Source organism: Pongo abelii, chromosome 14 (genome assembly GCF_028885655.2).
Source record: "Pongo abelii isolate AG06213 chromosome 14, NHGRI_mPonAbe1-v2.0_pri, whole genome shotgun sequence".
NCBI lineage: Eukaryota > Metazoa > Chordata > Mammalia > Primates > Hominidae > Pongo > Pongo abelii.
The window spans coordinates 106,869,253-106,894,428 of NC_071999.2; the positions used below are offsets into that span (position 1 = coordinate 106,869,253).

The following is a 25,176-nucleotide window of genomic DNA, read 5'->3' on the forward strand; positions in this document are numbered from 1 at the left end:
ATGTACATTATTTTCCTTGACATAAAGAAAAACAAAATTTTTAAAGTATGGGAAGTGTTTTAAAGCAAGAGAGCATTTAGTATTTACAATGAATTTTTTGGCATAGTAATTAAGAGAGATTTCACTAAAAGAATGTTAAAAAACTACCCAAGGAGGGACTGTATCCAATCACTGTTTGAGAATGTACATAAACAAGAAAACATTTTCTTTTCCTTTTCTGATATTTGCATAATATGTATTTTTATGCAAACTTTTCCACAAAGGCTATTTTTTTTCTCACAAATACTGTGAAACACTCAGAGTCTTCTGGAGAAATCACTGCAATCCCTCTGAATCCAAAAAGCAGGCGGCACCATTGTTTCTCCAGTAGGTACAATTTGTATGGGGGCCATGAAAAGGAATTAGGGAGATGGGGAAGGTTTCCCCTCCTGATTCCTTCTGGATTAAAGTCTGGGGTCATTAGACAGACAGAACTCTTTTTAAACATTTTGCTTAATTTTTTACTTCTAGAGACAGGGTCTCACTCTGTTTTCCAGGCTGGAGAGCACTGGCGTGATCATAGCTCACTGTGGCCTCAAACTCCTGGGCTTGAGCAGTCCTCCTGCCTCAGCTTCCCAAGTAGCTGGGACTCCAGGCGCACACCACCACACCTGGCCACAGGCAGAACTCTTAAGGGGGCCCGAGCTTCTCTCCTTGATGTTGGAATTCAGACAAAGTGAAATCTTCCCCAACACTTTGAGGAAAACAAAAAGCAAAGCCCACACAAGCCACTTCTGTCCTCAGGGAAGCGCTGGGGTCCTCCTGCTAATGGCCACACAGAGCTGAAGAGCCACCAGCAGACCAGAGGCTGTGCGGCCCTCCCAGGCTCACCTCCCTGCAGTGGTGACTGGCCTGTCAGAGGGTTTGGGTGTCTACAAACCACTTGGAGCAATGTGCGGTGGCTCATTAGAAAAAGAGAGACATTCCCATAAGTTGAGGAGCACAAAACACCGACTGCAATTACAGCATCACCAAGCAGAGGCCAGGAGCGGGCAAGACTGTGGGGTGCCCAAGTCATTCCCATTTGCCTGGCTGTCATTGCTTTAAAATGGAAAGTCCCCAGTCCCAGAACCCTCTCAATCTCAGGCACACTAGATGTTGATCACCCTAGAAGACTGGAAAATTCAGGTGCTTATTTGCAGTGGGCAAAATCATTTTCAGTGTGAAATGCTGGAGAGTGGTAAAGACCTAAAACATATTAATATAAATGTCAATATAAAGAAATTCATGTTAGGCCAGGGGCAGTGGCTCACACCTGTAATCCCGGCACTTTGGGAGGCTGAGGCAGGTGGATCACTTGGGGCCAAGAGTTCGACACCAGCCTGTCCATCATGGTGAAACCCATCTCTACTAAAAATACAAAAATTAACCGGGTGTGGTGGTGCACGCCCGTAGTCCTAGCTACTTGGGAGGCAGAGGTAGGAGAATCACTTGAACCTGGGAGGTGGGGGTTGCAGTGAGCCAAGATTGTACCACCGCACTCCAGCCCAGGTGACAGAGTGAGACTGTGTATCAAAAAAAAAAAAAAAAAAAGGAATTCATGGCACTAAAAACTGCAGGGGCCTATACTGCTATTGCTGTCTCTTCATAAATGTACACTGAGACAAATGGGGTAAACTGAGGCAGTTTACTAACCAAATCCCCATTGTCCTCATCCCACAGGGATCAATGTGGCTGGGGCTGCTGTGCCCAAGGCCATCATTCAGGCTGCTGGCCCAGCCAGCTAGAAAGTGGGGCTGGCTCCTCGGTGTTGGTCAACACCTGGGAGGAGCTCGCCTGCCACCCGTTTCCTTGGGTGTTCCACTCTTTGCATGTTTTTAAAGCTGGATTTTGTTTTTTTTTTTAGACAGAGTCTTGCTCTGTCGCTCAGGCTGGAGTGCAGTGGCATGGTCTTGGTTCACTGCAGCCTCTGCCTCCTGGTTTCGAGTGATTCTCCTGCCTCACCCTCCTGAGTAGCTGGGACTACAGGTGTGTACCACCATGCCTGGCTCATCTTTGTATTTTTAGTAAAGACGGGGTTTCACCATGTTGGCCAGGCTGGTTTGGAACTCCTGACCTCAAGTGATCCACCTGCTTCGGCCTCCCAAAGTGCTGGGATTACGGGTGTGAGCCACCGCGCCCGGCCTAAAACTGGAATTTTCAACTGCATGGTAGGAGATAACAGGGGAACGCAGACAGAAGGAAACTGAATACTATCTGCGGAAATGCTGAAAGGTAAACATAATACAAAATATCCGTCTTACAATGCTAACTCGTAATTATCTACAAGTATTTCTTGAAATCGGAGTTTGAATGGATGTCATGGTGGGGAGGGGAAGAGATAAAGAGGTTTTTCAAATGCTCCCTTTTCTCCTAGAGCTAGTCTGCCTCAGTTTCCTTTTAACCATCTGGAATGTGGACTTTCAAGATTACCATGTTCCCAGGTTGCATTTACCTGGAGTGTGAGTGTGTGTGAGAGAGAATGTGTGTGTGTGAGTGTGTACGTGTGTAAGCACATTCAGTTAGACTTGTTGGCACTTGAAACCTTTTTATAAATCAACTTCTGAGTATTTAAAATGAGAATTTTAGAAAACTTTCCTTGGCTAATAATTCAAGTATTTCATTTTGCTTTTAAGATCACGCTAAATTAGACGAGAAGGAAGACAGAATCAGTACTTCTCCAGTGAATCCCTCTCTTCCAGCCCCTTATTCAGGATCAATGGCTGCACTATATCTGGGTCCCAGAGAGAACTCAGATTGAAACAAAGTCTAATTCAGTCACAGTTATGTATAAACAGCTTATAACTAAATTTTTACACAGCAGTCCCCAGCCTATCCACCCCTTAACGTTCTCTGAATTTGCTGCGGTAAAAAATAAAGATTTAAAAAGATATCAGGAGGAGGGTGTGATAACAACTCCACAACACTCTTGATACTGAAGAATAGACAATTTAATAAAGTCAGATGCTAAAAACAGGACTTCTGCTCAGCATCTTGAAACTTCAAGCAACATGCAATTGGTTAAATGTAGATATTTCAATCCCTAAGAAACGAGAAGTCTACTGTGAGGGAAGTAATAAAATGTATGTGATTATTTTAGGCACTTTGTGCTCACAGAATGAATGACTTGAGTCAAATCTTGTCCCTCAGCAAACATGCTGCCTTTTGCATTTTTAAAGGGTCCACATGGTGGTGCAGGGGGCGGTTCCTGAAAACTTCACAAATGTCTAGTGAAATCCCAGCACAGCCTATTCCAAATACAGAGGCAGCTCGATGGGATGGAGACGCAGCCTCCAGGCCTCCACTGAGGAGATGCTGATGTACTTGGTGTTGAACTGGAAAGCGGTGCCTGCACCCTGCTGCGGAGCTGCTGGGGAAGTCTCTCCACCCTCCTCCACCTCACCCTGTGTGATCCTCTCCCCCAGGTGATCAGGGTGAGGTGGAGGAGGGTGGAGAGACTTCACGAGCAGCTCCCCAGCAGGGTGCAGGCACCGCTTTCCAGTTCAATACCAAGTACGTCAGCATCTCCTCAGTGGAGGCCTAGGAAGCCCAGAATTTAAGTCCTGCCCGACATCCACTTGCTCCTCGCCCTGGACAAATTTTATCCTGCCAGGCCGTTCCCTTATCCCCAAAGTGGAAACTGTTGTACTAGCCCAGCTGATGTCACAGCGTTTTCATAACAATCATGTTAAGTCTAAGAAAGGATTTTATAAATCATAAAGCTGTCAGCGAACACAGAAACACTGCATCAGACCCTCCACTGAAGAACAGTTCTTAGCCTCTGAACCTCAGACCCCAAAGTCCAGCAATATTTAACATCCGTGCCTTCACAGCTGGTGTTATCCTAGAAGCTAAACAGAAAGTATCACCAGAGATCACACCATACCTTATTACACAGTCTCCACCAATATGGTGCTTTGCATTTTTTTTCACAAGAGAGATGTCTCTGCCCCAGACAGAATTGTTTCAAATGTCAGGCAGGGTATTTACGTAGTGTCCTTTCTATTTCTAGAGTATATTGTGGAGTAGACGTTCTCCAGCTCTGGAACCAAGATGGGTACATAAAGGGAACCTGTTTTAGGAAACCAGGCGACATGGGAGTGTCATATCGCTTCTCACGTGCATACAGATGCCTCCGGCAGACGACACTTACACACTCGGTGTGCACAGGATGGACAGCAAACAGCAGCGCGGCCAGCAGGGATGACCTGGGGGCGAGGTGCAGCCTCCGGCCTTTACTGGTGTACTGCAGGCCGCCAAACAGAACCGAGAAGACGTCCACCATGAGGACAGAGATGCCACTGTGCAGGAGGATGTTGACCACGTGAAAGCCCATGGGGTGGAAGCCTCCCGAGAGGTAGTAGTTAATCCTGCAGAAACACAGGGTGTTCAGGGTACACGCACAGCGGCATGCAGCAAGAAATGGCAAAGGTCTGGAGGAGAAGGCTTGTGTGTGGAAATATTAAAAGGAGAAGCGGAAGACTTTGTGCCAGCTTGATAAAAATAGCATCAAGATAAATAATGCCTGTCAAGCTAAAAAGGTTGTGGAAAAGGTGGGAATGTAATTAACTACAGGGAAAAAGGGATGAAACAGATGTGTCCAAGGGGAGTGGCGCTGAAGCAACTTGCAGAAGAAAATCAAAAGGAAAGCTAGACAATGTTTTAAGTGCAGAAGGGGCAAGGCTGCATTCCAAGAAGATATAATATTCCACACACTACTCATGGTTACCCGCTAGGGACCTGGATTTAAGATGGTCTTATAACTTGCTTATCCTCCAAAAAAGGGCTCCTTATCAGTATGCCCACCAGCCTTCCCCCAACGAAACACCCTCCGCTGGCAGGGATTCCTATTCTGACTGCTTCTCAGCTGCTGGTGGTTCCAATTCCTCACTCCCATGCTCCTGTGGGACGTCTACACACAAGTGTTTAAATGCACCCGAGAAGCAGGTATGGACGAGAACCTTTGTGAGGTGAATACATCTATTCAGTGCAAGCGGCTCCCTGATTAACGGAGGGAGGATTGTTTTTAAGCAGCATATTGCTTTTGTATATTGACTTGGTAACAGTAGGAAGATTTATACCTTATTTATTTCTGTAGTGAAAAAAATCAGTTTCATCAGAGGCCCCATGTTGCTTTCACTCATAGTATTCCATTGGTGTTAACCAGCGAAGGGTCAAACCTCCAAGAACTGAGAAAAATATGACATACCACCAATGTGCACGTCATCCTTCACAGGGGCCACGCTGGTCTTCTCTGCACCTAGAGACCCATGTATATGAGCAGCTCAGACCCCACCTGGAGCCAATGACTAGACTCCTGAATGCTGAGAACCTGGTGACACACACCTGTATCCAATGTCACACACAAGCTGGGAGTGACCTTCCCAGGCCCTTCGATGTCACGGCTTACCTGAAAGTCAGGACGGTGAGAGGCCGGTAGGACTTGTGGCTGGTGTTGCTGCTCAGTCTACTGCCCCAGAAGTCATGGTGCCACAGGTCCCCAAGAGGCGTTTCTGCTTGGAGGTCCTGCAGGGTCACAAAGGGGATGTTCTGGACAAGGGTCTTCCATCAGCCCTAAGCCAAGCTCCTCCATCTCTCACCCGGGATGCAGTCAGGCCTCCTAGTGGGGCTGCTGTGCCCAACATGTTCTCTATGTTGATATCTCAAAATATACATGGGCTCACCCCACTAGGCTTCAAACACCAATAAGCTTTCACCCTCCTGGGACATGGCTGATATGCTGAAGGGGCTGTTGCAGACCCTGGCTTCCCCCGAACTCTGCAGGCCCATGGCTCTGGCGCTGTGCTTCTGCCAGCTCCCAACCCAGAGGCTCTGCACGTGCGGGTCACCCCGGACAGTCACCCTCAACTCTTCACGGCTCAACTCCTCCCGCCATTCATCTCCCAGCTGCCTGGCTCTGCCCTTCCTGAGCTGATCCCATCCCTCTTCCGTGGGCCTCTGGGCATCTCACCCTGTCAAGCAATGCCTGGCACCCTGGCGACTTACAGTCACATGACTATTTGTCTGTGCCACTAGACTGGGCTCCATGAGGACTGGGCCACATCTGGGTTTGCTGGCTGTATACAGAAGGTGCTTAATACTTGTCAAATAAGTGGACCACACAGCTAAATAAGATCACTATTAACCTCTCATATCTATTAAATAAGGTAACTTACCAAAACGTCCCAGTTAAAACATAAGTATGGATAAACATATTTTTTTAAGTTTCCATTTTTGATCATGAGCTAAGCAGACTATGAAATCAGAAAAAAACCTTAATTTTTCCAGATAAAAATCACTAAATATTAAAAAAACACTGTACCGCTCTTATTGCTGAGATAATTTAATTTAGTAATATACTACAGATGCTTAAAAATGCATTTTTTAACATTTAACAGATGAAAGTAGATGGCTTAAATTGTGTCTAATGAGAAGAGAGGCAAACAAGGCGCTGTGGTGGAATAAGTAAGAAAAATGACAGATTAACTTTCTCTTTAAAGCATAATTAAACAGGAATGTTTTAGGGACTAGAAATTACAACATGCTGATCATTTCCCTGGGTTGTCAGTCAAGATTCTTCACCGCAGTAACCAAACTCTGATTAATTTAAACAAAAAGGGAATTCTTCAAAGGGGAGTGTGCAGCTCACAGACCCTCCTGTGGCCTGGAAAGCCAGGGCAGGGCCACGTGGCAGGAGCAAAACCACAAATCATGCTCTGGGCACCTCGCAGAGACTGCCTGGCTGCCTCTGGGCCCCCACCTTGCGTGACCAGTTCCTGACTCCAACAGGTGGGCGCACCTGACGGGACAGCCTGTCTGTACCAGCTCCCTAATCAAATCGTCTTCTGAGCCCCTAAGAATGCCCCAAACAGAAATGGGTCAAATGATGGGTGGCCCCAAAGAGCAACAAAGGTCCACACCCACCGTGCGACTCAGCACTTGCGACTTAAGTGCTTGCTGACTCAAAGGGAAAGGCTTGAAAAGAGGTGACAGATGCAAAGCTGGTCACTGATGACCACTGTTAAGGGTGACATTTGCTTCCACGGGGATCGGCTTCAGACGCCGGGAGCACACTGACCACTCCCCAAGAGCAGGTTAGAGATTCTGTGAAGACCATGTGAGGCACCTGCTCCCTTCGTTGACTCAGTGACAAGCCTGGACGCCTACCTTCTTCTACACTCTTACAGAAGTAGCCGGTCAGCTGTGAAGGGCTTCGGCAGAGGATCTTTTCCTCCCTTTGAACAGGAAATGAACACCAACGAGGCTCTAAATATTTGATTAAGTGGAGCCTCCACAGCAGGGTGTGCTACAGAAAGAAAGGTCAATTCTTCCTCATAATGATTTATGGAAAAGATGTATTGTGTCTAAAATTCCCCCTAACTCCACTGTCTCAAAGAAGATCATCATCTCAAGGAACAAAAAAGGCAACTCCACACTGCAAGGAAGCATCTGGAAAACAGTCTCTAACATCACTAAAATCCAGTAACAGCCTGTTTCACATTACTGTAGGCACAGTGCCAATGAACGGAGGAGTGCCTTTCATTAACCAGGAAAAGAAAAAGGGAGGGCTAGCAAGTTAACAAAAGGGGCACAGTGTGATGCTCCCGAAAACACTGCCAAGACCATGCTCAGCAGAACCACGAAATGGCTTCATCTGCCTCACCTCACAGAAGGAACGAGAATTACACCCAGACACCAGGGCCTCCACATACAACACGGCTCGTGTTTTTCTTCTTCCTGGCTGACCAACATTTTTCAACATGGTTTCTGAATTAACACTTTATATGTCTTCTGCTTTACACAAGTGGAAGAGTCAAGATATTCTCACCAAAACGAATAATGGAATTTAAATAATAAAACTGTATCTTTGTGAGAAAAGCAGTTCTGTGGCCATTAAGCCACCAATCTGTGCTGGGCACGGTGGCTTGCGCTTGTTATCCCAGCACTTTGGGAGGCCAAGGCGGGAGCATCGCTTCAGGCCAGGTGAGATCAACCAGGCAACACAGTGGGACTCTGTCTCTACAAAAAAATTTTAAAAATCAGCTGGGCGTGGTGGCGCATGACTGTAATCTTAGCCACTCGGGAGGCTAAGATGGGAGGATGGCTTGAACCCAGGCATTGGAGGCTGCAGTGAACTATGACTGCACCACTGCACTCCAGCCTGGGCAACAGAGTAAGACCTTGTCCCCACCTCATGAAAAAGCCACCAGTTTGACACAGTTGTGTACAGTTACTTAGTTCTTTTAAGCATGGTTTAAAAAAGAACTGAAACAGAATCATCTACAGTAACTGCTGAGTGAATTTGAGGAAAATTACAAATGAAGAACTTGAATTAAAAATAAATATTGGCCGGGTGTGGTGGCTCACACTTGTAATCCAGTACTTTGGGAGGCCAAAGTAGGCAGATCATCTGAGGTCAGGAGTTCGAGACCAGCCTGGCCAACATGGTGAAACCCCATCTCTACTAAAAAATACAAAAATTAGCCAGGCGTGGGATGCCTGTAGTCCCAGCTACTTAGGAGGCTGAGGCAGGAGAATTGCTTGAACCCCGGAGGTGGAGGTTGTAGTGAGCCAAGATCGTGACACTGCACTCCAGCCTGGGCAACAGAATGAGACTCTGTCTCAACAACAACAACAACAACAAAAACCCATTAAAACATTAAAAATGATCTAGCGTGTGCCCTCAAAATGGAGATCAATTGCAATATTATGTCACAAATAAAATACATGCAAATCAGTCATGTTCCCCCCATACAATACACGCTTGTCATATAGAGAGTTCTTCTCAAAATTTTCAGCATGAAAATGACTTTATACTTATTTGGTAGAATCCATAACTTCAAATTTTTAAGAGCATTCAACAGTGTTACAAAGAGTTGCTCTAACTATATCTAGTAGGGAGCTAAATGTGTATATTCCTCTAAGTCTTCTTCACTGGCTAAGGAACACACATAAAATATCTTCTGAATAATAGATTGTCGAGAGGCTCTAACTTGTGCCATTTCCGAGTTCTTTCTCCTCTGGACCTTGCCTGCCTCTGCATTTCTTGCTCTGGTTTTTAGCCTGCTTGAATCTTTTTCATCTTTTCCCACAAACCTCTTTCTTCTGCCCTAACTCCGGGTAGGGAATGGAAAAAGATTACCATTTTTCCTGCACTGATACATAGCAACCACTGGTAAGCAAAATTGACTGGGATTCTGCAAGTTCAGCAACACTGAATCTCCAAACACGAAACAAGCAGGAACTGCAGCGCCCATGGGCAGCACATTCCTCCTGCCCCAGCAGCTGTCAGCAGGCTGTCCCGACAGTCTCGGAGAAGGACAAAGCGGCAGCCAGCTCCCTGCCTCCTGCTGAAGATGCACCTTTTGGCAGGTGATCACACCCGTCCATCACTGCAGCAAATGCGTGATGGGGTTTTTTTTTTTTTTTGAACAACTGTGGAAATGTTTCACAAAATCTGGAATACTAAGTCTGCAACGCCCTGCAATACCCTTGCCTTGTAATCTCAGAATAACGGCCTCTTTGATCCATATGTGGACTGGAGTTCTTGAGGGGAGTGCCTGAGCTGAGGCAGGGGTTCGGAACCTTGGTGCCAGCAATAAGAAAGGCACTAAATCAAGAAGGCGATGTTGAAAAGAGAGAAAAATCGAGAGCACCACCGGGGCCCAGGCCAATGCTTAACCTACATTCCACAGAGAACAATGCAACACAAACTTAGATGATTACTGAGACACAGGTGGGCAGTTAAGTTTACCAGAAAAGAGTTGAGTTACAAACCTTATTGTTAACAATAGCTTCTGAGTCATCAAAGACAAAGTCTCCATCATAGCTGCGTGCAAAACACACAATGGCAACCAATCCCACTACTAACTTAGCCCAGAATGGAGGAAGAACAGAAGATGGAAGAATGTGATCCAAATCAGTGTCCAACACGGCCATTCTGAAAACTGCAGGCTGGTGGCTCCCGGCTCCAGCATTATGCTGGTTAGGAATCTGCAGGAAAAACAACACCGTATAAATATTCATCAACACTGGTAGGACCGTTTCTGCAGCGGGCACCGTGAGTAAGAGCTAGATAGTCATTTATGCTATGTTTTTATAGGATGTGATCATTAACAATTTGAAGCTATGCTTCCCAAACTTTAGTGGGCAGAAAAGTCACATGGGACACATGCAGATTCCTGGGCCCGACCACAGGATCTATCAAATCAGATGCCCTTTGGTTTCTGATGCTGGAATATCGTTTACAAACAGGAATGTAATGGTATCCTCATCAACCCCACAAGGCAAATCATTTTTAATTGTCCTTGAACCAGTTTACAAAGCTTAAAAAAAAAGTTACCATCTTACCTCATCCAATCAAGAAAAATCAATAGTCATTGTTGGGTTTTAGCACACTGTGTGTGTGGCAGGGGAGAGGGTCGTGTGTTAAAACACAATCCTGCTTCTGAAAGAGCTTATGGTCTATTTGTAGCATTCAGGCACACAGGCCAGGGAGCTGAGACTCTGACACAGAGACAGGGGAGTCGAACAGAGAAATCCTAAGGCGGGGCACAGGATGGAATGCTGGGTTCCTAGGCTACTGGCTCAACACAGAGGACAGATAGAGGAAATGACTGGTGGGGACAATATCTTGTCCCAGAAAAGGCTGAGCCATACAAAGGAAAGGAAGGGAGGCTATTCTATGTGAGGACATGACCTTCAATCCTGGTGAAAGAGTCAAGATAAAAATATATACTATTTTGAACTTTTCTTTCAAATGGGCATAATGTTTCTCGCCGGGGATGCCTGTGCCTCATCCTTGCCATGTGTTAGTTGTGCGGTCCTGTGCACAGCCCCTTTCCTCTCTGCGCCCACCCCCTGCAGCCCTCTGCAAAGCATCTTAACGCCCAGTGGTGAGCGGTGCCTAACAGCTTCCCGCCTTGGAATTCGCCAAAACAAATCTCAACCTACCCCCAAACTCACACTTTTATCTGTCCCCATTCCCACCACATCCTGGACAGGTGCTTTCTTTGGATTTACCAGGATCAGGTTTGGGTAAGACTGCTCAGTTCTGACCTGGGGTACCTCTGGGCAACTTACTTGACCTCTCTGGGCCTGTTTCCTCAACACTAAAATGGGGATGGTAAGAGTGCCTACCTTCTAGAGTTGTCATGAGGGTTAAATAGGATTCCCAGCACTGCCTGGCTGTAATGAAGGCTCAGGGGAGGCCAGCTATTATTACTAATACTTTCTTCCAGAAGGCTGAAAGCAGAGGCACAGAATGATTTTCTGTGGGAAATCCCTTTTAGTATCCGGTTGATTGGTACCGAGGCTCCTGTCTTTACTGAGGGACCTGGACCCTGTTCTTTTCCTGCTGAGATGAAAGAGAATCCCAGCCCCGTGATTGGGAAGGCACTTTGGATGTATTGTTTCTGGATCTCCAAGTGGATACCCCAGATTATGGAATCAATAAGAAGCCAGCCAAATAGGCCACCTGAAGTCACAGGCATCTTTCTATAGCCTTCTGTCTGAGTGAAGATGGAGACAGATCCAACAGGCAACGGGACACACTATTCCATGGTGATGCTGTCCCCTTCCAGGGGCCAGAAGGAGGCTCAGATTTACAATGCAGAGATGAAACAGGCCGCAACTCTTCCACTGCTTGTCTCTCGAGCCTCACAGCCTGGCATAAGGCATGCTCTCAGCAAGTGCTGGGGGAATACTGCAGCTACTTTTCTTTTCCAGTCAAAGGATAAACCACTTCTCAAATCTAAATTACAACTGCAAACACAACACAGGTTAGCACACAGGTCCCAACCTCTATGCTTACATTTCAGCTAAAGAAATTACTCCTGCTACTTAAAAAACAATAAATCAAGGCTGGTTGCAATGGCTCACGCCTATAATCCCAGCACTTTGGGAGGCCGAGGCCGGTGGATGGCTTGAGCCCAGAGGTTCGAGACCAGCCTGGGCAACAAGGTGAAACCCCGTGTCTACAAAAAAAATACAAAAATTAGCTGAGTGTGGAGGCGCATGCCTGCAGTCCCAGCTACTCAGGAGACTGAGAGGTGGGAGTACTGCTTGAGCCCAGGAGTTCCAGGCTGCAGTGAGCTGAGATCACACCTCGGCTCTACAGCATGGGCAACAGAGTGAGACCCTCTCTCAAACAACAACAAACCCCAACAAAGCCAAATACTGAATAGTTAGGAAGATACTATGATTTAACATGGGGAGAATAAGAAAATTTAGAAAATTAAATGTGAAGGAAAACGAATAATTTATAGCAATTTTAAATGCACAATAGAGTCATGAGCTGACAAAAGGTCATGTAACTGGGATTGACGTTATCTGTTTTATTGTTTCAATAGTGAATTTATTGGCTCATGCAATATATTTTTGGAGATGGTGTCTTGCTATGTTGCCCAGACTAGATTCAACTTTTGGGCACAAGTAATCCTCCTGCCTCAGTCTCCCAAGTAGCTGGGACTATAGGAGTGTGCCACTGAGCCTGGATATTATCTGCTTCAGTCCCAAATATTTGAAAATTATTTCACAAACGTTTGCCAAGGTTCAAATGGCCTTCTAAGTAGAATACTAAATCAGGAAATACTTTGTGCTCCTAAATTAGCGACCGTACCTCAGATTGCTTAGAACATAAACGTGTTCTAAGCAATATGTTCTAAGCATAATCATATTCCAAGCCACAGCCCCAGGATATATAAGGCAGATTGTGGACCACACCATCAACGAGGTGCCCTGGTAGGGGGCCAGGTCCAGACTCTTGGGAAGTCAACTGGATGGGTGACTCACTGGATCTCAGATGATCTCCTCCTCTGCTCTTGCAGGGACAGCAGGAAACCAGGCCTACCTCCAATGCCCCTGCCCCCACATCATTTCCCAGTTCTGGCTGGCTGCCCCCTCCTTGCTGTGACTCCCCTGCTTCTCTATCTCATGGGGCTCCTTCTCCTTTCTCTGAGGCCTCCCACTTCTTTGCTGCCACTGAAAACACTCACAAATGCTCTTTTCTTTGAAGGGATTTACTGTTAATTTACATAGTGGAATAGTTCGGAACATGCCTTTCACTAGCAAACGCAAAAAAAAAAAAAAAAAAAAAAAGCTACAATTTGTTAGAAAGCCAGGCAAAGTGATCAGTCTAGTCCAGTGGTTGAGACCAAAGGCTCTGGTGACGGACAAACCTGGACTTGCCGGCTGCACGACCTTGAACTGCTTAGTCTTTCTAAGAATCAGTTTCCTCACTGGCACAACATAGTACCACCACTACTTTCTTCAGAGGGTGGTGGTAAGGATTAAAGGAGAAAATGTATGCAAACAACTAGTTCTCATTACTGTTAGATTTTGGAGAAATCAGCCGCTGCTTCCTAGTCCCTGACCGCCTGTGTCGGGCACACCCATGTTGCCAGTGTTTATTCCTGCAGATGGGCTGAGCACTAGGGCCAGCAGTAGCCCATCGGGTGACCTGGTGCGATTGAGAAAGGTGGACCCTTCTTTTGGGCAGACCCAGGGCACACGGCTTCCTTGGTCAGGTGTCTGGCACAAACTGTACAACCATACACACTGACCCTGTTCCCAACTCTCCTTCCTCCAACACTAAACGACTTCTGTTCCTCAACGACCTGAGCCAGGCTTGGCACTCAGGTAGAAGAAGCCCTGTCTGAGTAAGGTGGTAGAGACAGGGGACCACCCGCTCTACATCCCTTCCCCCTTTTTTTTTGAGACAGGGTTTCACTCTGCCACCCAGGCTGGAGTGCAGTGGTATGATCATAGCTCACCACAGCCTCATCTTACTGGGCTCAAGGGACCCTTCCACCTCAGCCTCCCAAGTAGCTGGGACTATAGGCATATGCCACCATGCCTGGCTATTTTAAATATTTTTTTGTAGAGACAGGGTCTCACTATGTTGCCCAGGCTGGAATCAAACTCCTGGCTTCAAGCAATCCTCCTGCCTCGGCCTTCCAAAGCAAGGGGATTACAGGTGTGAACCACCGTGCCCGGCCTCCACCGTTTTTTACAGTCAGGCCATGAAACAGGAAGGGATGCTCTGTTTTCTTCCAGATGGGCCCTAGGTTGAACTTTCTGGTCCCTCTTCTCCACATGATGTCCTGCCAGGGCTCCCTGGCTCCTCTGCCATAGCTGGATCGTTAGTTCACCTTATGAAGCAACAAGAAGAGAGACCCACTGTGGCCTCAGCTACAGGCCAAGCAGACGGCACAACCCAGGAGGAATGAAGTCAGTGTTCTGCTCGCTACCTGACTCCTGAAACAGAATCCACTGGCCCCTCAACAGGGGCTGAACCTGAAACAAAGCAGAGGTCCCTTTATCCTACAATTTCTCAAACTTCTCACATCGAGCCTCTGTTTTCAGGAGGTTAAAACAAATTAATCATCAGTGAGAAGGTCAAAAAGACCCCACACAGGGACCCCAGAAAAACAAATGTCATCCAGCTGTGAACCATGAGGACCCAACGACAGCTGACACGGCAGCCTGGACTGCAGTAAACAGAATGGCGAGACCAAACCAAAATGTTTCCCCTTGGAAAAATTAGCAGCAGCCACCTACAGAAGAATATTCCCCTCCATGCATCCAGGGGCCTGCTGACCTCTGCCCAGCCTTTCCACCTCATCTGTAACATTCAATCACATAGCCAGCCATCCTCTGCCACGCTGAGAGGTGACAGAGCCTCTGGCAATCAGATTAGAGAACACAATCGTTTGTGACCCTGCATCCCCGGGCCTGGCAGTTTCCTGACTGATGCGATCCTGGGCCCCTCAAGGCAGGGGCGCGAGCCACCACCACCGCCGCCCTCCTCCGTGCAGTGCTGAATACATGCTACTGAAGGCTAAGGTATCGTCTTGCTGTGACGGCCTTCCCATTTTATAATTCAGTAGCGCACGAGGGCCATGGCTGCCTATAGCAAGGATGTGTGTGGTTTGATATTCACAGTTCCACTGTCCCAGAAAGTTTCCAGTTTGCTAGCTTGTAGCCATTTCCCCTATCTAGGTGCGCTGGCGGTCATTTTACTCCACCTCCAGCTGGGACGCGCCCGGCGCAGACAGGACTGCAGAGAAAGGGGTCAGGGAGGGGACCTAGTCAGTCCCTACTATAACTGTTTCTCAAGACATTCTCCCCATGCATTTGCTCTCCCGGGGAAAGAGCGAAGTGTGGGATGACTCATAGTGGCTCGATCGTTTCTCTAACTCCTCCCTTCTTTTGTGTGTGGTTTTTTAAAAAAAGAAAAACACACACGCAGCCCATAGCCACAACATCAACAAGACCAGAAGCCCCGCAGAGTTAGCAGGAGGTGGGCAGTGGCTGCGCCACCTGCTCGGCTTCCCCAAACTCCGAGCCAACGCCGGGAAGTGGCGGCTCGGTGGCCCCTGGCGCCCGGGCCGGTGGCCCCGCGCTCGCGCCGCTCCGCTCCGCAGCCGTGCGTGGAATAGCAGGCGCTCGCGGCGCGGCGGGGGAGCCGCCGCGGAACCCAGGGCAGGCGGCCAAGCGGCCCGGCTGTGTCCAGCCATCGCCTGCGCCGCGGCCAGCTGGCGGCCAGGCGCGGGGCCCCGCGGCCAGATGGCCGCTCCGGGGACGCGCCGCAGGCGCCGGGTCCGCCCGGGCCGAGGGAGCGCCAGCGCGGCTGTGCAGGCAGGGGCTGGGAGCGGCGACCTCTGCCCGGGCGGAGGAGCGCAGGGGCCCGAGCGCGGCGCGGGCAGGCGGGGCGCGCAGCCTCCACGCCGCGCCCTTTGTCCCATGTGCGGCTCACACAGGGGCCCGCGTCCCCCGTGACCCCGGCCCGGGCCGCAGCTCAGGTCCCGGAACCAACTCCTCCAGCAGCGCCGCTCCGGCCCGAGCCGCCGTGCGGGGCTCCGGACACGGCGGCAGCGGGGGAACCTGCGCCCGCTCCGCGTCCAACTCCGCTCGCCCCACGGCGCGCTCGGCCCTGCAGGGGCCGCCCCGCGCGTTACCTGCAAGGAGCCTGAGCCCCGGCCGCATCTCCCTCCCGGGTGCGGAAACTCCGGCGGCTCCAGGCGCCCGCCCGGACCTGGCAGGGGGAGGGGCCGCCCGCGCACCGCCCCGCCGACCCCTCCCGCCGCGCACCCGACCCCCCCGCGCCGCGCCGCGCCGCCAGCAGCTCCCCACGCGCGCGGGCGCCCCCCCGCAGCATCAGCCTCGGCCCGCCCCCTCCGCCCGACCATTGGCTGCTGCTCCCGTCACTTTCAGGCCGCAGCCAAGTCCCTCCTCAGCTCATTGGTGGACGCGCCGGTGACGTCAGGCCAGGGGGCGCTAGTCGGCGGCGAAGGAGGTGCAGGGACAGACGGACCCGGCGGGAGAGGAGGAAGCCGGTTGTGGGCGCGGAGCTGAGGCGGGGCCGGGGCGGGAAGGGGCGGCCCCAGCTGGGTCGGGCAAGGCTGGCTGCGGGAAACCGAGCAAGCCCTCGCTCTTCCTCCGGGGTACGCGCGCGGGACCCTATTTCTGGCCTGTCTCGCGCTTCGCCTGCGCGGTGGTCTCCGCGCTGGGACTGCGGCGTCCTCGCAGAACAGCCAGAACTCCACTTCTTCCTGTCCGGGAGGAGTTGTTTAAAACGTGCGTGTCTCCACCTTCTGCTTCTCAGAACAGAACTGACTGAAGCCGTGTTCTTCCTGCCGAGACCATGCTGCCCCATCGACCCTGCTGCGGCCAAAGCCACCCAGGGCGGGCCCACTCACCGCAGGCTCGGGCCACTTGGTTCCAAACCTCCACTCCCATCCGGGGGCCCGGCACACCCCCCACACTCCCACTCTCAGAGGTCTTTGCCGCCTGCTTCAGGAAAAAAGAGAAACTTCTTCCACTTTCCACTGGCAAAACTGCACACCTGCTCCCTCCATCACCAAGCCCCCCCACCTTCTGTTTTTCCAGTATCGCAGAATCCGATCCGTTGCTTCCTCTGGACTGGAATCCGTATCCTCGGCATTTCATCATTCCAAGATTCTCTACTCCACGTACCCTTGCTGCCACCCTCTTCTACTTTCCATCGCTGAAGTTGGTGAAAGAGGCGCCTGCCCCCAGTTTTGTGGTCTCTCAACTCCACGTGTTCGTTTTCACACTCGGTGAAATTGCCTTTTTAATTGTCGCAAGTAGCATCCACATCACTAAAGTCAAAGGACACTCTCCTTTCTCGTGTTACCTGATCTGAGCAAAATTCCTTCTTTCTCCTTAAAACACGTCTTCCTGTGGCGGGGGTGCTCCACTTTCCTGTCTGTCCGCAGTCTTGGCGTGCTTGTCTACTCTGGGTGACCGCCAAATAACAGAGTTTTCAAGGTCTCAGACCTTTCCTCTTACTCCACAATTTTTCCCTGAATGATTTAACCTGCTGTCAACATTTAAATCAATATATCCCAAATTTACAACTCTAATCTTTGCTCCTCTGAGCTCCAAATCCGTTTATCTAGCTTCCTATTCAGCTACTCCTGGTAACAAGCACCTCAAATGGAGCCCATCCAAAGCTGAATGCGTCCTTTCCCTGTTTGCTTTCAACTCCCTGTCTCCCTGTGATAGTGAAGACACCACCATCCAGTGTTTCCCAAACTCTGCCTTCACCTCGGTATCTAACAAATCGCCAAGATTCTACTTCTTAAATATCTCTGAAGTCTATCCACTTCCTACCATTTCCAGTATTACATATCATAATGTGCCTACTGCACATGCGTTTTCCTGGCCCATACTCAGTGATGTCTCGTTGGTAGACTGTAATGGGCCATGGTCGAAGTATTTACACCATGGAAATTAGCCAACATTGTGAATCATGAATCAGGGATCGATTTGTTTTGCTGATTGTCTCTAGACTTAAGAAAGTGATGGGGAAAATGCTAATAATGTAGATTAAACTTAAAAATGTGTTTAGTGCTGAAACAAAAAGATTGCAGTTTAATGAGTTTATACAAGGGTAAGAAGTAGTTTAACAGATCACATATATATCAGATTTAAGGACAATAAATTTGTTGGCAAAAAGTGGATCGGTATGTAATTTCACTAGTCACATCATGGTTGAGTTACAAGCATTGGATGGATTCAGATACAAGCCTTTGGCAAAAAAGAACCAAAGCTTTCTGTGAGAATCAGTCAAGTAGATAGAACTGACAATAAAGAGTGTCTGCCTTTTACTTGTGTATTGTTTATTACACATCCTTTATATCAGAAACATTTATAACACACATGGTTGTATATATAGGCACACATTTCTGTTTTCCCCAGAGAGTCAGTTATTGAACATTTACCAGCACACTGCTGACTGGCATAGAATCACCAGTGCCTGGTGGAAATAAAAAGCAGATGAGATTTTAGTCAGTTTTTTTTTTTTTATACTTTAAGTTCTAGGGTACATGTACAGAATGTGCAGGTTTGTTACATAGGTGTGCATGTGCCATGTTGGTTTGCTGCACCCATCAACTTGTCATTTACGTTAGGTATTTCTCCTAATGCTATCCCTCCCCCAGCACCCCACCCTGTGACAGGCCCTGGGGTGTGTGAGGTTCCCCACCCTGTGTCCATGTGTTCTCATTGTTCAACTCCCACCTATGAGTGAGAACATGCAGTGTTTGGTTTTCCGTCCTTGTGATGCTTTGCTCAGAATGATGGTTTGCAGCTTCATCCATGTCCCTGCAAAGGACATGAACTTATCCTTTTTGATGGCTGCATAGTATTCCATGGTGTATATGTGCCACAGTTTCTTAATCCAATCTGTCACCGATGGACATTTGGGTTGGTTCCAAGTCTTTGCTATTTTAAATAGTGCTGCAGTAAACATACCTGTGCATGTGCCTTTATAGTAGTGTGCGTTATAATCCTTTGGGTATATACCCAGTAATGGGATCGCTGGGTCAAATGGTATTTCTAGTTCTAGATGCTTGAGGAGTAGCCACACTGTCTTCCACAATGGTGGAAAACAGTATAAAAGCGTTCCTGTTTCTCCACATCCTCTCCACATCCTCTCCAGCATCTGTTGTTTCCTGAATTTTTAATGATCGCCATTCTAACTGGCATGAGATGGTATCTTGTTGTGGTTTTGATTTGCATTTCTCTGATGGCCAGTGATGATGAGCGTTTTTTCATGTGTCTGTTGGCTGCATAAATGTCTTCTTTTGAGAAGTGTCTGTTTGTATCCTTTGCCCACTTTTGGATGGGGTTGTTTTTTTCTTGTAAATTTGTTTAAGTTCTTTGAAGATTCTGGATATTAGCCCTTTGTCAGATGGGTGGATTACAAACATTTTCTCCCATTCTGTAGGTTGCCTGTTCACTCTGATGATAGGTTCTTTTGCTGTGCAGAAGCTCTTTAGTTTAATTAGATCCAATTTGTCAATTTTGGCTTTTGTTGCCATTGCCTTTGGTGTTTTAGTCATGAAGTCTTTGCCCATGCCTATGTCCTGAATGGTATTGCTAGATTTTCTTCTAGGGTTTTTATGGTTTTAGGTGTAACGTTTAAGTCTTTAATCCATCTTGAGTTAATTTTTGTATAAGGTGTAAGGAAGGGATCCAGTTTCAGCTTTCTGCATGTGGCTAGCCAGTTTTCCCAGTACCATTTATTAAATAGGGAATCCTTTCCACATTGCTTGTTTTTGTCAGGTTTGTTAAAGAGATTGAGACTCGCTCTGTTGCCCAGGCTGGAGTGCAATGGTGCAATCTCAGCTCACTGCAACCTCCACCTCCTGGGTTCAAGTGATTCTCCTGCCTCAGCCTCCTGAGTAGTTGGGATTACAGGCATCCGCCACCACGCCCAGCTAATTTTTGTATTTTTAGTAGAGACGGGGTTTCACCAGGTTGGCGAGGCTGGTCTCGAACTCCTGACCTCAGGTGATCCACCCGCCTCGACCTCGTAAAATGGCGGGATTACAGGTGCAAGCCACCACGCCTGGCCTAGTCAGTTTTATTATTGTCAACTCTCTATAGACAATGCACCCCTTATTTCCTGCCTTCAGGATGGCTTGCCCCCACACGGCCCTTCTTGGTGGGCCCCTGCTTCCCAGTACTCTTAGATTGAAGGCCTCAATCTTTCATGAACTGCAATGCCACAGCATGATCAGGCTGCTTGCCTGCTGCTCCTGAGGCATGCCTCTCTCTCCTGCATTCCCTAGGCCCCAGCCATGTTGGCCTTCTTGCATCTTCTGGTGTGTTCTGAGCTCATTTCTGTCCTGGGCTGTGCACGTGCACCTGCAGCGCTCCCTCCTATCCTCCTCCATCACACCTGGCTACCTCCAATTTAGAGGTCTCCAACTCCCCAGGGCCGCGGATGGGTAGCTGTCTATGGCTTGTTAGGAACCCGGGCAGCACAGCAGGAAGTGAGCCTGCCAAGCGAGCAGTACCATCTGAGCTCCACCTCCTATCAGATCAGCAATGGCGTTAGATTTTTATAGGAGTGGGAACCCTACTGTTAACTGTGCATGTGAAGGATCTGGGTTGCAAGCTCCTTCTGAGAATCTAACTAATGCCTGATGATCTGAGGTGAAACAGTTTCATCCCGAAACCATCGCCCCAACTCTGTCCATGGAAAAATTGTCTTCCATGAAACTGGTCCCTAGTGCCAAAAAGGTTGGGGAGCAACCTTTTGCTTCCCTAATTCATTCTTCAGGTCACTACTCAAGTGTCACCCCCTCTGAAAACCCTTCCCTGAATTATCTCCCCAAACACATGTAGGTCCATCTGTATATACTCTCATAGCTTTTATTAAAACTGTGATTAACTGACAGTGTGGCCATTTGTATAAAGTCTATCTCCAATTATCTCACTAGACTGTAAGTGCCATGAAGGCAAGAACCATGTCTGTGTAGTTAACTCCTGCACCCCTGCAGCTACCGTGCCTACCACACAGCGGGCATTTAACAAGGTATCTTCCAGAGAAGCACAACTCTTAAAGTTGCATTACATGTTATTGGCAATACTGGAGTTAGAATCAGAGTCTCCTGACTTTATCCAATGTTCTTTTGTTCTGTAAATTGCGAAGCCAGCCATGACCAAAATGATATAACACTATGTGCCAAGCACAGGGGCAGGCTCTGTGGAGAAGATAAAGGTAAGCATGACACTGATTCCACCTCTTACAATCTTATGGTTTAGTAAGAAGGATAAGACGCAGAGAAAATTTCCCTGTTCCTGTTCCCCTATACTGACCACAATCCCTTGCCCCGATCATGCCTTCTGCATGTGACAGCAACCCCCAGCCCCTTGGACAGGAGCTCTGGGGTTGCTGTCATACATGGAAGGCATGATGGTGGTGGACCACTCAATGTGCTCCAGGCACTGTGCTTGTGTTATTTAATTCTCACAAAAGTTCTGGCCAGGCACGGTGGCTCACGCCTGTAATCCCAGCACTTTGGGAGGCCGAGGTGGGCAGATCACTTGAGGTCAGGAGTTCAAGACCAGCCTGGCCAACATGATGAAACCCCATCTCTACTAAAAATCCAAAAAAAAAAAAAAAAAAATTAGCTGGGCGTGGTGGCGGGCACATGTTATCCCAGCTACTTGGGAGGCTGAGGCAGGAGAATCGTTCAAACATGGGAGGCAGAGGTTGAAGTTAGCCAAGATCACACCACTGCACTCCAGCCTAGGTGACACAGCAAGACTCTGTCTCAAAAAACCTGAAACCAAAACAAAACATAACTTCTGCCAAGTGCGTATCATTATCCTCATCCTACAGATGAGGAAGGAAGCACAGAGGTCCGGGGTTAAGCAGTCACTACTTTACTCAATGAAGCCAAGAGTGGGCACACAACCAAGGGATGTAGTCAGAGAGTTAAAGAACCCCCACCTGCCTAATAAGATTATGTTGGACTGGAAAGAACTGGAACAAATAAGAGAGTACATATTGTCTTGTCTCCCCATACCTTCTCCCTTGTGAAGAGCAGATGTCAAAAGTGACATGTCAAAAGGGAGATGAGCCATTTGAGCCTTTGGGGATAACTACTTTCAGTTAGTTTGGTTGTAGATTTGGAGGTGGTTGAAATGTTTTGGTGTCTAGGAAGTCTTTGGGCTCTGAAATGTGCACACAGGTGCACTGTAATTTGCATGAATAGAGCCCTCTGGAGTTGGGCAGGGCACAGCTCTCCCAGGTGTACACAGCTTCCCTGGACTTGGAGGACTCCTTTCATGAGATCCCCTCAGCCCTAGGAGAATGTAAGGGGACTCTCAAGTTTCCTTCTTGCTTGCCACCCCTGTTCACCAGATAGAAATTCCATCAAGAAACAGCATGTGCACTGACAGCAGCAACAACCCACACCGTATACTAGCAGGGACTAAAATGTGGTTGCTGGGCAAGGAACACCTCAACACTTGTCCTCAAAAAATGTACAATCTAGAGAGAAAGAGAGAACACATAAACAACCTTAATGACATAAGGCTAAATGATAAATACTGTAAACGGAGCACTAGAGAAAAATGCTCAGATGACAGAGTGGTCATTTTCTACAGGAGTGACATAAGAAGGTATAAAATTTGAGCAAAGTCTCGAGGTATGATGTGCCATCAGAGTAGTTCAACTGCTATTATGAACAATGCTAACTCTCCGTGACTTAGCCTGATCAAGTTTTCTCATGTCCTAGCCATGCACAGTCTGCTCCATACAGTCATTCTGGGACCCAGACTCCACCCATGTTGTGGCTCCAGGCTTTCATCTTTAACTGGCTTCACAGTTGCTTGGCATTATTCCTTGGGAGGAGGGGAGAAAGGAGTGAATAGATTGAAAAGACACATGTGCTATTAACTGCCTTGGCCTGGAAGTTACACACATTACTTCCACTCTCTTTCTATTGGAGAAAAGCAGTCATGCTGTCTAGATGCAAGAGGGCTGGGCAATGTAGTTTAATTATAGGCCCAGAAAGAGCAAATCAGCTTGGTTTCACTTGTGTATGATTTTAATAGGAGAGGATTGGTGAGGGACAGCATTCCAGCCACGAACGGGCATGAGATTTTGGACAGCTATGGCTATATTTATAGAAATCCAGACCACCTAGACATGGAATCTATGTGGAGGAATCAGGCTGGAAAGGGTTGAACTTTCCAGATTGAAGAGGGTATGCAATGTCATGATAAGAAACTTGGACTTTTTTCTATAAGCAGTAGGAGATCTCTGAAGTTTCTCATGAGAGAATGAATTAACCAAGCCATGTTAAAGGAGATTAATCAGCAGAGATTGTACATAGTGAGATGGGATAAGGCTAGGGCTGGAGCAACCCTGTTTTTCTCCAGCAGCAGGGGGTTTGCTGGAAAAAACAAGGATGAATCAGATGTTTAGAGAGACATGGTGCCCAGAGACCATGCAGCGCTGGAGGCCAAGAGAGGTGCCTTAGGTCCAAAGTCTCTTGTTTGTGAGGCCTCCTAGATCTTCTTGCCCCATAATTCTGGGAGATGCTTTTGTTTCCTTCCAGTGTATTCCATCTTTTTTTCGTAAGATATCTTGAGTAGCTTTTCTTCCTTTTAGATGAAGGAACCTTGATTAAGATGAAGGTTGTTGGTAAGAAGATTTGAGAATTTATCTGCATCAGACAAGGAACCAAATCTTGAACAAGGTGAATTTAACCTCCATCCACCATCCCTTGCCCTGTCTGCTTTCAATCTTAGCTGTCTGAGCAGAATTAGAGAGAACGAGTGGTCCGCATGAGCCAGGCGTGAGAATGGACACCTTGGTCTCTGCAGTGACTTGTGGGTCATGGGGTTGATAGCCCAGGAGAGCAGGGAGGATCCCAAGGCCTAGAAGGTCATGTAGAGGCAAAATGTGCACATGAAGTAAAAGATTCTAAGAGCTTGATTGTAAGAGCCCCTCCCTGGGTCTTGTTCTCTTCCAAATGCAGCTTCCTCACTTTAAATTGCTATTTTAAATAAATGAGAAAATAATAATAAGATTTATTCTGCACTGATAACTTAGCATGTGCCAGGCATATGATACACACTTTCATTATGTGTATGAACCTGATTATGTTATAGGAACCTAATAATCCCTTGAAGTTTGCTATAATGACCTTTTTTTTTTTTTTGAGATGGAGTCTCCCTCTGTTGCTCAGGCTGGAGTGCAGTGGTGTGATCTTGGCTCACTGCAAGCTCCGCCTCCTGGGTTCACACCGTTCTCCTGCCTCAGCTTCCAGAGTAGCTGGGACTACAGGCGCCCGCCACCACGCCCGGCTATTTTTTTGTATTTTTAGTAGTGACAGGGTTTCACCATGTTAGCCAGGATGGTCTTTATCTCCTGACTTTGTGATCTGCCTGCCTTGGCCTCCCAAAGTGCTGGGATTACAGGCATGAGCCACCGTGCCCAGCCTATCATGACCCATTTTACAGATAGGGAAGTTGAATCTTGGTAATAATAAGTAGCTTGCTCCAGGTCATGTGGAGAGCAAGAATCAGAGCTGGGATGTGCACTAGGCAAACTGACACCAGATCCCGTTGTAAAATCGGCACACAAAATTTCCTCCTATTTGATTACTCTTTCTTCAAATTTTTGCTTTTCTCCTCCAAATTGATAAATCTTCCCAATATGCTCCCTTTTCCTTGGATTGGGATGAGTGAACATTGACAGATCTCGCTCTTTAGCTCAAGTTCTATGGTCTTTGTTCAGACCACCACCCTCATGCCTACATTTTTAGGGACAGGCTTTATTTCCATAATTATTATTTTCCCCACTAATCACATTTATATCTTTGTAGCTCTCATGGAACTTGGGGGGTGCTCTAATGCCTTGTGATTATTTGAGAATTTTCTCTTGTCCTTTTTTTTTTTTTTTTTTTTTGGTCATACGTTCATACGTCTTTCTACCTTTGCCTGGGATGTCCTTCACACCTGGATACTTCCCACCCACCTTCAGGACTTAGTGCAAGGAGAACTTTCTTTGTAAACCAGCCTTGCTTAAATCCTCAGGTAGAATTAATCATGCCCTCCCTTGGGTCCTCAGTGGATCCCACAAAGCTACTGAGTCTTTCCAATCTGTTAATTGCTCTTGCAAAGATTGCTTTATAAGTGTAGTGTTTTCTCATCTGATTCCTTTTCTACTACTGAGTAGAGTACTGAACACAGTAGAAGCTCAAACAAAAGAAGGGGGGTTGATGAATTTAATTCAGTTCCCAAATTCAATAGGATGATAAAATATGTAAGGAACACTCTAGTGCCCACAGGTATCTAAGGATACTTAGCCTGGAGGAGAAAAAA

General features: G+C 47.7%; 1 protein-coding gene across 3 annotated transcripts in view; it reads right to left on the bottom strand.

The window, feature by feature from the left end:
• The window catches only part of TMTC4 (transmembrane O-mannosyltransferase targeting cadherins 4), a 70,263-nt gene extending 54,166 nt beyond the window's left edge, over positions 1-16,097 (bottom strand). The window contains exons 1-4 of one of the 3 annotated variants that reach the window (XM_024230983.3): positions 15,978-16,097; positions 9,796-10,011; positions 5,429-5,544; positions 4,172-4,388 (exon numbers count right to left, since the gene is read on the bottom strand). In XM_024230983.3, coding sequence (XP_024086751.2) covers positions 4,172-4,388; positions 5,429-5,544; positions 9,796-9,957 — 495 coding nt within the window. In that variant the 5' untranslated portion in view covers positions 9,958-10,011; positions 15,978-16,097. Of the gene's footprint in view, positions 1-4,171; positions 4,389-5,428; positions 5,545-9,795; positions 15,395-15,977 lie in introns of those variants that run through there. The other 2 variants (XM_024230984.3, XM_054529191.2) reach the window with 2 other exon arrangements.
• Positions 16,098-25,176: the final 9,079 nt, after the last annotated feature.